Source organism: Calypte anna, chromosome 9 (assembly GCF_003957555.1).
Source record: "Calypte anna isolate BGI_N300 chromosome 9, bCalAnn1_v1.p, whole genome shotgun sequence".
Classification (NCBI taxonomy): Eukaryota; Metazoa; Chordata; class Aves; order Apodiformes; family Trochilidae; genus Calypte; species Calypte anna.
Window position 1 is genome coordinate 23,987,749 of NC_044255.1, and position 12,570 is coordinate 24,000,318.

At 46.7% G+C, this 12,570-nt stretch overlaps 1 protein-coding gene across 1 annotated transcript; it reads left to right on the forward strand.

Annotated features, from left to right (window-relative positions):
- The first annotated feature begins 1,697 nt into the window (after positions 1-1,697).
- LOC103534312 (ovocalyxin-32) lies at positions 1,698-11,154 on the forward strand. Its single transcript, XM_030455807.1, is given in 11 exon segments — positions 1,698-1,791; positions 1,998-2,116; positions 7,416-7,478; positions 8,366-8,495; positions 8,498-8,539; positions 8,867-8,905; positions 8,908-8,978; positions 8,980-9,003; positions 9,803-9,865; positions 9,978-10,061; positions 10,063-11,154. Coding segments are annotated over 11 exon segments (873 nt in total). The 3' UTR covers positions 10,207-11,154.
- The last annotated feature ends 1,416 nt before the right edge of the window (positions 11,155-12,570 follow it).

Consider the following 12,570-nt stretch of genomic DNA (forward strand, 5'->3'; position numbering starts at 1 on the left):
TACAGAAAGGACAATGCAGAAATAGTGGGGGCCTTCTGAGAAGGGAAGAAGAAAGGGAGAAACCAACTTTACATCTGGCTACCCCAGTGGAAAGAAGGAAAACAGCATGCAAGAGCCATTTGGAATACAAATTGTTATTTAGTGAAAGTACTTCAGGAAGGAAAATCATAATCACCAACAATGCCAGGCCAATAAATTAGTTGGGTGGCACAGAAATACTGTAATTAAGAAATGTTATTATGCCATTATTGTAATAATTCTTCTTCATTTAGGAAAGCCTCCAAAAATACTGAATTTTTAGTTCTCTGAAAAAGCACTGCAGTAATAAAGGCAACTTCATGCTCCACAAGAGTCAGTTGAAGCCTTTAACCAGGGTTCTGATTTACTGCTCTGGCATCCCAGCCCAGAAGCTCATCCCAATACACATGCAGAAGCTTAAAAATAGATTGCCAGCTGCACACACTAATAACCACCTGCTTGGATAGTAATAAGAGTAGATCATTAAAAAAAAACCCCAGCATTTTAAACCAGGATATATACAGTTATACTACATGTAGTGTCTCCAAAAGAGATTATTCCAGGAGTAACAAAGCAGCAAGCCCACTTGTGTCCTAAAAATCATCTTAAGGGGGTCTCTGGCTGCCTCAGTTCATTTTTTTCACCCTAAATTGTTATGACCAACTAGACCCTAAAAAGCTTCGCTTAGCTTTATTTCAAAGAGGAATGCTTCCTTCTGCTTCTTGTGCACCCTTTTTTGGAACAGTTAGCTGTGTCTCTGGGAAAAAAGTCTCTCTCTTTAAGTGAGCCTCTTTTAAAGTTAAATGTTGTTGTGATGCTGAGAAAGATAACTGGGGTTGGTTTGTTTTCACCATTACCTGCATTTGTTCTCTTGTGTTACTTTGATCCACACCTTCCTTGAGCAGCAGTCCCCTCACCTCACACACTGAGGCATGGGGTTCTCAGACAAAACCCTGACCCTCCTCAAGCTTCCCATGGCTTCCTCTGAGAAAAACTCCCAGCCCTCAAACCTATGACTCCCTCAGATCCTCTCAAACCCTCCTGCTTCACCTCAGATCCCCCCAAATCCTCTGACACCCCTCAGATCGCTCTCAAACCCTCTTGACTCCCCTCAGATCCTCCCAAATCTTCTGACTCCCTCAGATTCCCCCCCCCAAAACTCGTCTGACTGCACCTCAGATCTCCCAAATCTTCTGACTCAAATCAGATCCCCTCCCAAACCTTCTGATTCCCCTCAGATCCCCCCCAAACTCTCTGACTCCCCTCAGATCCCCTCCAAACTCTCTGACTCCCCTCAGATCCCGCCCCCCAAAACTCTCTCACTCCCCTCAGATCCCCCCGGTTTCCCCTCAAGCCTCTGAATCCTCTTAGGTCCCCCCCACAAACCTTCTGACTTACCTTCAGATCCCCCCAGATCTTCTGACTCAAATCAGATCCCTCCCAAACTCTCTGATTCCCTTCAGATCTCCCCAAATCTTCTGATTCCCTCAGATCCCCCCACACTCTCTGACTCCCCACTCTCTCCTCAGATCCCCTCCCAAGCCCTTTGACTCACCCTCAGATCCCCCTCAAACCCTCAGATCCCCTCAAACCCTCCGACTCCCCTCAGTTCCCCCCAATTCTCCTCAGATCCCCCCCCGCTCCTCTCAGCCTCCCCGGGTTCCTCCATCCCCCCGGCCATGCCTGCAGCAGGTGGGGTTGATGAGGAGCGGTACCCGCAGGAGTTTCCGGAGCTCTTCCCGGCACTGACAGCGGGCGGAGGGAGGGCGGGAGGTAGCGGGCCGGGCCCCCCGCTATTAGTACCGTCCCTCAGCGGATCCCGCCTCAGTACGGAGCCCGCCCCGGTCATTCGGCGTCTCTTCAGCACCATGTCGGGCTCAGCGCCGTGCCGCCCGCCGCCTTCTTCTTCTTCCTCCTCCTTCGCTCAGCGCTTTGCTGCTGCCGGCGGCCGCGGCTCCGGGAGCCGAGCGGGAGCTGAACCCCGGCAGCCGTGTGGCCCGCGGGGGCTGCCCGGGCGGCCCTGCACTACCTCAACTACCGAGCGGCTTCCCCACAGCCCTGCAGGCTCTGGGACAGCTCCGCAAAAGCCACGGTGAAGGTAAACGGGGAGGCGGGAAGGCTCCGGGGGAATGTGAGGAAGGAGGGGGGGATGGCTGCTGAGGGTCTGGAGAGAGCGAGGGCTTCCAGGAGGGCAAGGCGCGGGGTTTCGAATGGCGCTGGGAAGGGTATGGTTTTATATAATTGTTGTAATAATGGTTATAAGGAAAGAGTGAGGTATGGTTTATAATAATTGTAATAATGGTTATATGAAAGAGTGGGGCAGCGGTGCGGAGATTGAGGCGCCCTGAGGCGGGCACCGGGGGCGTCCCGCCTCCCTCAGGGACTGCAAGCCCCACGGCCCTTCCCTCAGGGGGGGTTCAGGGTATTTGGGTCTCCTCAGGGGCTCCTGCTCCACAGACCCTTCCTCAGGGGGGTTCTGTGCATTTGGGTCTCCTCAGGGGATTTGGTTCTCCTCAGGAGGTTTTGGGGCATTTGGGTCTCCTCAGAGGACTGCTGCCTCACAGACCCTTCCCTCAGGGGGATTTGGGGCGTTTGGGTCTCCTCAGGGGATTTGGGGCATTTGGGTCTCCTCAGGAGGTTTTTGGGGCATTTGGGTCTCCTCAGGGACTGCTGCCCCACGACCCTTCCCTCAGGGGGGTTCTGTGCATTTGGGTCTCCTCAGGAGGTTTTGGGGCATTTGGGTCTCCTCAGGGACTGCTGCCCCACAGACCCTTCCCTCAGGGGGGTTCTGTGCATTTGGGTCTCCTCAGGGGGATTTGGGGCATTTGGGTCTCCTCAGGAGGTTTTGGGGCATTTGGGTCTCCTCAGGGACTCTGCCCACAGACCTTCCCTCAGGGGGGTTCTGTGCATTTGGGTCTCCTCAGGGGATTGGGTCTCCTCAGGAGGTTTTGGGGCATTTGGGTCTCCTCAGAGGACTGCTGCCTACAGACCCTTCCTCAGGGGGGATTTGGCGGCGTTTGGGTCTCCTCAGGGGGATTTGGGCATTTGGGGTCTCCTCAGGAGGTTTTGGGCATTTGGGTCTCCTCAGGGGACTGCTGCCCCACAGACCTCCCTCAGGGGGGTTCTGTGCATTTGGGTCTCCTCAGGAGGTTTTGGGGCATTTGGGTCTCCTCATGGGACTGCTGCCCCACAGACCCTTCCCTCAGGGGGGTTCTGTGCATTTGGGTCTCCTCAGGGGGATTTGGGGCATTGGGTCTCCTCAGGAGGTTTTGGGGCATTTGGGTCTCCTCATGGGACTGCTGCCCCACAGACCCTTCCCTCAGGGGGGTTCTGTGCATTTGGGTCTCCTCAGGAGGTTTTGGGGGCATTTGGGTCTCCTCATGGGACTGCTACTCACAGACCCTTCCCTCAGAGGGTTTTGGGGCATTTGGGTCTCCTCAGCGGAGAAATCAAATGACGGGATCTGGGGCATTTGGGTCTCCTCATGGGACTGCTGCCCCACAGACCCTTCCCTCAGGGGTTTTGGAGCACTCAGGTCTCCTCAGAGAGGAGAACCCACTTTCCAGAGGTCCCTAACTTTCTGATGATTTAAATATGCCTCAAATCCAAGCCCCATGCCCCTGAATGTTTGGTTGAGGTTGTTTCTCTGAGTTCCCTGACCTTGGAATCAAAAGCAACATAGAGGAGATAAAGAGGAAAACCGAGGCATGTGGTAGCACATGATGGAAAAAGAAAGGGGTTGTGGTGAGGAAACCTTTTCAGGCAGGATGGCTTCTGGAGTGATCATCTCCTTCACATGAGCAAGAACAGAAAGGATTTTCTAACTCTGGAGGCCAAGAGCTTCAACTGAAGGCAGTGCCACTGTCCCCACTAGAAACGTGCTTTATCTTCCACAAAAAGATGCCAAATTGAGGTGGCAGAAAGGGGTGGGAGTCCTAGACAGGAGCTGCTACAGGGGCAGAGATTCCACCTCAGGGAGAATTTCTGAGGGATGCTGGAAGCAGGGTCATGCTTGGTGTACCTGCATCCTGTAGCTGCTGCCCACCAGCTCCATGCCATGCAGCTCTTCTCTTCCTCTGGCCATGGGGTTGGTTTGCTGGTTTTGTCTTTTTTTTTTTTTTTTTTTTTTTTTTTTTTTTTTTTTTTTTTTTACTGCTTATTCAGCTTCTGGAAGTCAGGAGAACAGGCAAAAGCTTCTGGGGAACATTTGTCAAGGATATGGATCCCGGAAAGGAAAGCACCACTTTCCTGGAGAGATGAGGAAGGTCAAGCTCTCCAGTGGATGGATTTAAATCCATCCCTCTCAATCCAGTCCTTTCCTTTCTTAGGGCATTGATGGCAACTCCCTAAAGCAGGGCTGGTTGGTTGGGAGTCCCATTCAGGAGTGGCCAAGTGGAGCACTGGATTCCTCTAAATCCTTTTCACAGCCTCTGGAAAGGAGATCTTGCAACATTTATCCTTCAGCATCTGCACAGCTTGTTCCATTCAGGGCCACACTCCTAAAATTAAGAACAGATGGTGCAGTGTAAAAACCTTTCAAGCAAGAAGTTTCCAAGCCAGAACATTTAGGATGTGTGTTTCTGGTCTTTCATTGACATGGCTTCAGTGTTTCACATATGTCCCAGGTTTTACAGGGCTTCCATAACAATTTGAAACTGAGTTGCAAAACAAATTTTAACAGAGTAATTTCCAGTTGAATTTGGACAAGACATGAACTACTGCATAATTGATTCCTATTTGTGTCTGACTTTGTGTAATGCAGGGCTGAAAAATCAGCACTGGTTGGGCTAACCTGTCTGGGAATGCAACCATGCTGTCCTGCTACAGATCGGTCTGAGACCATGCCTTTAGGTAACTCTCCACTGTCATCAATCACACCTAAAAATGTCATTAAACAACCTGTGGAAGAGGTGCTGAGGATGGATGTGCTACTGTGACATTTCATTCAGTTCCCTCTGAAACTGCTCCGTGCATCTATGGCAGAAATTGACCATGACATTTGATGCTTCGTGCATCTATGGCAGAAATTGACCATGACATTTGATGCTTTCTTTCCAAACTTACAAATGCTCCTTTATTTACTGGGGAGTCTGCAGATGTATTTATTGACATATGCAAATGCTTGGGCCTCTTTAAGAAAAAAGCAGTGTTGCCCCTGGGACAGAGTGTGCTGCTGGAAGCACTCCACTGCCCTTCTAAAGAGAATGTCAGAAGTAAAAGGTTGGGTGCAGATCCTCTTCCCAGCCCCAGAGTAACTGAGAATTTGCAATGAAGTATTGGTTTGTGGGGAGGGGAAAAGATTTTTTCCACCCACTAGCAGCCACTTGCTTTTTAAGGTAGGGAAAAACAAAAAATTGGTTCACTACAGAGAAATGAAGTGCCTCATTATTGCCTCACAGTGCTTAGTGCTCCAAGAGCTTGCTGTTGCCCCTTCCTGCAGTTTATTTCCCCTTTTTCCCTTGAACTCTCTGTGAAAACATGAGGAGAAAGTACTAGAAATGGTCACTTCCTTCTTTCCTGTCCTCTGCTGTAAAAAAAATGAAAAGAATTTCCTGGAAGGAATGCATTATATTATGTGAATGAAAGAGAGATTGGAGGGGGTTTGTTTGTTTGTTTGTTTGTTTGCTTTGGAGTTTTCTTTTTAAGAAGGCTGGTTTTCTTTTGGTCAGTATATTACTGGATCTAGTCAAAACAGGATCATTTTATCATGGAATTTAATCACTGTGTTTAAAAAGTAACATCATTAGCCCACTAGTGAGTGAAACTGTGGTAATTAGAAACAGGACTGGAGACAGTCACCAGCATGGTAACCCTGTCACATGTGAAAGATTTTTCAAGCTCAGGTAAAATTAAACCAGTGTTTTTCTGTCAGCAACAAAGAGCAGAGAGACGCCCAGCACAGAATTATTTCCCACCTTGCCATTATTGGCTGCAGTTTTCTTTTTACTGTCCCTCCTCACTAATGTGGGGTATTTCCTTGAGTGAGTATCTTCTAGGAAACAGCATCTCATGGAACTGGTGACAGCTGCCAGTTTAAATGCATTTTTGGGGAAGAGAAGCCTTAGTGTGTGCCAGCTGAAGCTCCCAGAATTCAAGAGAGAACCTTCCAAATGCTGGAATTCCAATCTCCCATTCCATTGCTGCCCTGGAAATCATACTGAGCAGTAGGCAGGTGAACCAGGATGTGAAGTCTGAAGGTAAAGCTAGGTAATCTCTTTGGCTAAACTGCAACATTTGCTGCAACTGGACTACAAAATACATTTTTTCAGGTGAATATTTCTCTTCACAAGCTCACCTTGACACAAAAGAGCTGCAGGAACTGAGTCAAGCCCCCAAGGGCACCTCTCTTGCTTCTCTCTCAGCAGTGTTGGTTTCTCCATGCTCAGTAAGCAGGTCAGCCCTCTGATCCAGCAACCAAAGAAGGATCCCAGAGAAGAAATCTTGGTGGGGAAACTCACAGAAAAGCTGGAAACCTGCAGCAAAACACAGTTGTGAAACCACCTCCTCTGGGGGCTGGAATGAAACTGCTCTTAAATTTGCTGTTCTGGCCTTTGCAGCACTAAAAATCTGTCATGAAAGTTGCAATAATTTTGAGCCCGGAAATAAAATAATCCCGTGACCCAGATATTCAGTGGAAAAATGAATTACTCACTTGTTTTCTTCTCTTTTGGACACTCGTATCTTTGGCTGCCTTCAGCTAGCCATCAGTGGGTGATGTCAGATATTCCTCAGCTCTTCTTTAGCTCACACGGTGTGAGAGTTTCACAGGGATGCATTTTGAGTGGAAAATAACAGCAGAAATAAAGGTGATGCTTTTCTTCAGTGTGAATGTTAGAATCATTTCATGCCAAATGCAACCTTTTGTTTTTTGCACAGTTTTGCTTTAGCAAAGAGCAGAGGTGACACCCATTACAAGACAAATATTTCCTATTTATTATTATTTTCATTTGGCTCTGCAGAGTGTCTCCTCATGTCACATTCTTTGTTATTTGAGGATGTTTTAGTGAATATACAAATAAAAAAAAGAACAAGGAGGCAGAGAAGGAAGAGATTATAAAAGTCTGAGTTCAATAATATATTCCAAGGCACTCTTGCTTGTGCAAAAATGCATCCTTGGGAGCTGAACACTGATTTGTAATTTTATTCTTTTTAAAGTTACTTAGTACCAACCTTTCCCAAGAAGGACCCTGAGCTGCATATTTTTATTTTCTTGCATATCTCTGTGAGCAAAGCCTTTAAAACATACAAGGTTATTTAATATTATTAAATCTTATTTAATATAAACCTTTAATATAAAGGTTATTTACTGTTTTTGTTAACCCCCCCTTTGCTTTTGCTGCCAGTCCCAGTGTGCCAGGCTACAGTTACACTGATGGCTGAATCCTCCTCTATTCCAGAACATCCCAGACTTGGGTCACAAGTATTACCTGCAGTTCACCACTGAAGACTACAAAACTGGGGTGAGTTTATGGTCCACCACGTTTCTTCTCACAGTGTGCATGCCACGAACTTCCACACTCCAAAATAAGACATTTACTTGCCAGAAATGGACTTTTTATGATGGAAACTCTTTACCTTCACGCTCACACCTGCCTGTCCCACGTGGGGCATAGTTTGCTGTTCACATCACCTGAAAATCCAGTCACTCCTCTGCCTCTGAGGTGGTGCAAGCCCTGTGCTCACCTCAGTGTTCAGTGCCTGAAGCATTGGGCTCCTCAAATTCCCATCAGGAAGCCAAGTGGAGCCTTGGTAGGTCCAAACTCTGGCTGACAGCATGGTCCTCATCAGCCAGCTCTGGTTCCTGCTGTGTCCTCACACCAAAAGGAACACCAGGACTTGACAATCGTGGGGTCTTTTTAATTCCAGCCCTCCTCCTGCTCATTCTGGCAGACAGCTGTCATTAGCAGTTTTACTGCAAGCAGCTGCTTTTCCACTGCACACACGTGTTGTGAAATGCAGATTATTTTCAGAACTTGGTGTGAAGCCTCAGCTTGGTTGTTAGAGGCTGGAAGCATCATACAGTGCAATTCCCTGTTATCAGCTACTGTTACCAGTGTCAAAACTCTCAACTCTTATTTCCAAAAGACTTAGTGCATTTCTACTACACTTTCAATTAAATCTTCTGTAAACACTTTTTTTTTTAACCTATTTGTTCCCCTAGGAAAAAAGTTACATCCTTCTAAAGACTTTCTTGACCCTTTTATAGCTTTCATACAAAGCATCTCATGAAGCCATGTAGACATATTTACACTTCATATGTTAACACCAAGAGACTTTTTTAAAGAATGTCTTGCTGGTAAACAGGATTGTGATGAAAATAGAAGGGTTTTAAATTCTGCCTTCACAGGAAAATTCTGGGAGCTGCCTTGCTACAGTGTTGTATCCAAAGAACAAGTCCCCACCTGTTGTCACTATCAAGTGTGTTCCTGCCAAAGACCCAAAGGAAATCCAAGAAGAGGACAAGAGACTTTACCAAAAATGAGGCACCAAACCAAACCCATAACTGGACACAACATTCCAGGTATATTCCTCCATTGTGTTTCATTTTATCTTAAAGACTCTGGGCACGTTTAAGAACACAAGGGAAAAATATATGTGTGTTTTAAAAACTGGAGAAGTACATTCCTGGAAAGAGGTCTCCAGGTCCTTTTTTCCTCCTGCTTCCCTTGTGAGGAACCTTTCCCACTTTTCTTGTGACTCCTCCCTGGTCAAGACTGTAGCACATCAGAGGGAAGAGTCACTTCCCAGAGAGTGTGTGACAGCAGACAGAAAAAGCTGTGCTTTATCCTTTTTCTGATGAACAACCAGAACTAATCATTTTGTGTCCTGCTCTCTTTCTGCCCTACAGACAGCTATGGGAATATTGAACCTGCCCTGGAGCCAGTGTGGCTTTGGCTGTTGCTGGCAGCAGTTCCATCATGTGGGAAAAGTCAAGGGAGAACGTGGGTTACTTCCTGGCCACAGGTCAAGTCCGTGAAGCAGTGGGTAAGCAAGGTGGGAGGGGACACATCTGCCTGACAGAGTCCACCAAGCAACAGAGAATAAACCAACCACAACAATCCCCCAAATCCTCATCACTCCTCCATACAAGTATCTCCATCTCTGGACAAGTATTCTGTCCAGAATTTTCATGGTAACATTTTACTCATCTGGAGAAAATTTGGTTTCCCTACTTAGCACGAGTGGGCCTGTTGGTTTCTGCAGGTTCCAGAGTGACATTTCAACACAGAGTCCTCTGCAGCCCCTCCACCAACTCACTCCAGTGCTCACAGCCCTCCAGCCAAGCTTTAAAGGTGGCAGCAACCCATCCCTGACTTCTGCTCTCTGGGGAACATATCCAACACCTGCAGCTATGAAGAGGAGTCCCCAGAGCTTTGTTTCTCCCTGTCACCTTTGATCCAGTGTTTTTCACTCCCAAATTATTTAGAATGAGATTTCTCTGAAGGAGAGCTTAACAGGGAAGATTCCCAAAACTTTACTTGAGGGTTTAACTCAGTTAGTGAGCATCCCACTCAGCTTAGCTTTGTCCCTGGGAGCTCCCAGACTGCAGAGCCACCCTGCACTGAGCCACCTTCCAGGTTTTTATGCAGGAGTGCTCCCAATTCCCCATCACTCCAGACACAAAACCCGCCTCACTCCAGGCAGGGGCCACAGCCATCTCCAACCCTGTTCATCTTCCTCCCTAAGCAAGCAAAGTGCAGTTGGGTAGATCAGAGCTCTAAACTTCAACTCTTTAAAACTTGTCTTCTTGATCTTTTATTTTTTTCCCCTCTTTGGTGTCCAGATCAGAAAAGATGACCTTCTGAGTTTGACTACACTGTCCTACTCCCACGAAATCCCAACACAGGTAAGGGAGCACCTGCATTCCAACACCTCTCCCACCAACCAAGTGCCAAGATGATGAATGATGTTAGCTGTAAATACCTGCTTGTAATCTGTCACCAACTCCTGTTCTCCAGGAAATTATTTCATGCCACATGCGCCTCACTTGGCTTCCCAGCCGCTCTCTGAAGGTGAAGCACTTCTGTGCTTCAGAGAACCAGGGAGCTCAACGAGGGATCTGGAATGGGATCGGGATCAGCTGCTGAGGTTTTACAGGAAAGGGGAGCAAATTTTAACAGAGCTTCTCAGCTTTCTGCAGGTGTATTAAATGAGAAAATCCTCCTGTTAACAGGCCCAGAGTTGTGATCATTTTTCTGTACAAGTCACAGAGCAGTGAATTTGAGTGCTTTCACTCCCTCTGTTTTCGTTCCCAAATTAATTCCTCCAATTTCTTTAATGGCAAGACTCAACATTCTGGAGTTCTGCTCAAAACTTTGCTATGACATAGATACACACCACTTGTTTTTTGTCACTAGCATGCTGTTACTTTTGAAATGAACACACCCTGTAAGCCAAAGTTAATATATTTGGATAAAAACCTTGAGAAGGAATCCGTTGCCATCCAATTCCTGCTCTACTAAATCTATTACTTTTTGGGGCCAGACATGCTGACTTTTTTACCTGACATCTCCAGTAAAAACAGGTTGAGGCTGGGTTTCCTTTCACCACCACTGCTGTTCCACCCCAGCTTTCTGTCCTCTCCCAGCACCTGGATGTTTTTCTCTCACATTTGTGAAGGCAACTCAGACAATACTGATTTGAGGCATCTTCTTGTCTCCCCACATCTGCCAGCAGTGCCTCTCAAGTGGAAATGCGGGGTGTTGTCCAGCTGTTTGCAGTGGGACACAGTTCTGCTCTCCTCCTTGCACACCAAAGTCTCCCAGTGGGTTTGCAGCAGCTCTGCTGCCCTTCCTTCTCTGGGAACTGGGCCAAACTGTTGGCAATTTTGTCATTTTTTAGTACTTTTTTTTCCCCTGTTAGCAAGATCCCTGCCAGGTGGGATGAAGTCCCCATCCTCCTGACACCCTCTGGTCTGTCACTCCGGGTACACGGCGCTCCTGTTGATCTGTAATCACTAAACAACGATTCAAGTGTTCAACACAAAAGCTTAACTGGGGGATATTTAGGCTGGGTGATCTGTTAACCCCCCAAATTCCAGCATTTTACACAACTGTATCAAGTCTGATCTACTCTGACTGACTGAAGCTTTTTATATCAGCACATAATAGAAATTCCAATAAATTCCGTGACGCAAGCATTTCACATGATTCTGGGTGTTTTCTTTTGTGCTGTAGAAAACATTTCCTTGTCATCAAAAGCATGAAATCAGAGCTTTAATGGCAACAACCTCTTAAAGAAACTGGTGAGAGTATTTCTTTAACATTTGGGGCTCTGTTTTAGCAATGCACTTAACCAACAAGGTCAGTTTCCTTACCTGGTTTTTTTGTCACTCCTCTCCAGAGCCAGCACAGAGGAGCAGCCACTTCCAGCTTACCAGATTGCTGTGACTTTGACTTCCAAATAAGCAGGACACAGCCTTAGGTCAGTTATAAATAAGTTCTGGGCAAGTAAGCCAAACCTGTTGAATCCAAAGGCAAAATATCCACCAACATCTCTAGGGCCATCGTTTCAGCCCTCTGAATCAGAACCTAAAACCATGCAGGTTTTTTTACTCAAGCAAAATTCTGGGTTCCATCATGACCTCAAAGGCTCAGTGCCTCTGTCCCTCTCCATCCCTCTGCCTTCCCCTGCCCACACAATCTCTCCCTTGCCACTGAAGCTCCTAAGCATAATATAAAAAAGCAGGAAATCCAAGTTTAAAAGTTACCACTCCCGTTTTTTCTTGCATTCATACTGCTTTTGTGAGACATCTTTGAACTGGTAAATGCTTGTTGAAGAAAATCTCCAAATGTCAGCAAACCTGCAGGGCTTTTCTTCAAAAGCAAGTTCCAGCTGAGGGTTTTCCTAAAATAAAGCTCCAAATGTAAGAGAGTCAAGAAGGACTTGGCCCCAAGCAACATCATACCCACACACAAACATTCTGCCTGTGTTCAGCTTGGCATTTACATGCCCCTGACAAATCTGACACTGTCATTTTTTCAAGGTTAAAACAATTTTCACTCTTTCTGTGAAGGCTGAGGAGAAGCTGCCCAGCCATCCCAGTCCTGTCTGTGTCTGGTAAACACCAACCACAACGTGCCTGGAATGTTGCTGGTTTTGAACTGGAACTTCATTCTCCTGCTTACTGGAAGCCTGCAGACTTGCTGGTAAGCTGAAGTAGGTCAGAAAGAGACTGCATGAAAAGAAAATCCAGAGTGGATCTTCTGGTAGGAATTTAAAAAAAAAATAAATTGATATTTTCTCTTCCTCACTATCCTTGTTTTAGCTCTCTCCTATATAACCCATTCCCAAGCTGAGTACCACAGCAACACGACTGCAAGATTTTGGTTTTTCTAACCAAGAAAGCAAGTCCATAAAATAAAACCCACGTGGTTGATCATTTTTGGGAAGAATTTTAACTTCTACAGACATTATCATAAGGGCTAAGCAGTCATCGGCACCAAGCAGGTTGCAGTGACAGAGGGAGTGCCTGGTTGGGGAGTCTGGAGGCTCTGAGTGTTGTTTCTGGAGGCTGTGGAGGGAAACCTGATGTTTATTCCTGGACTGGAT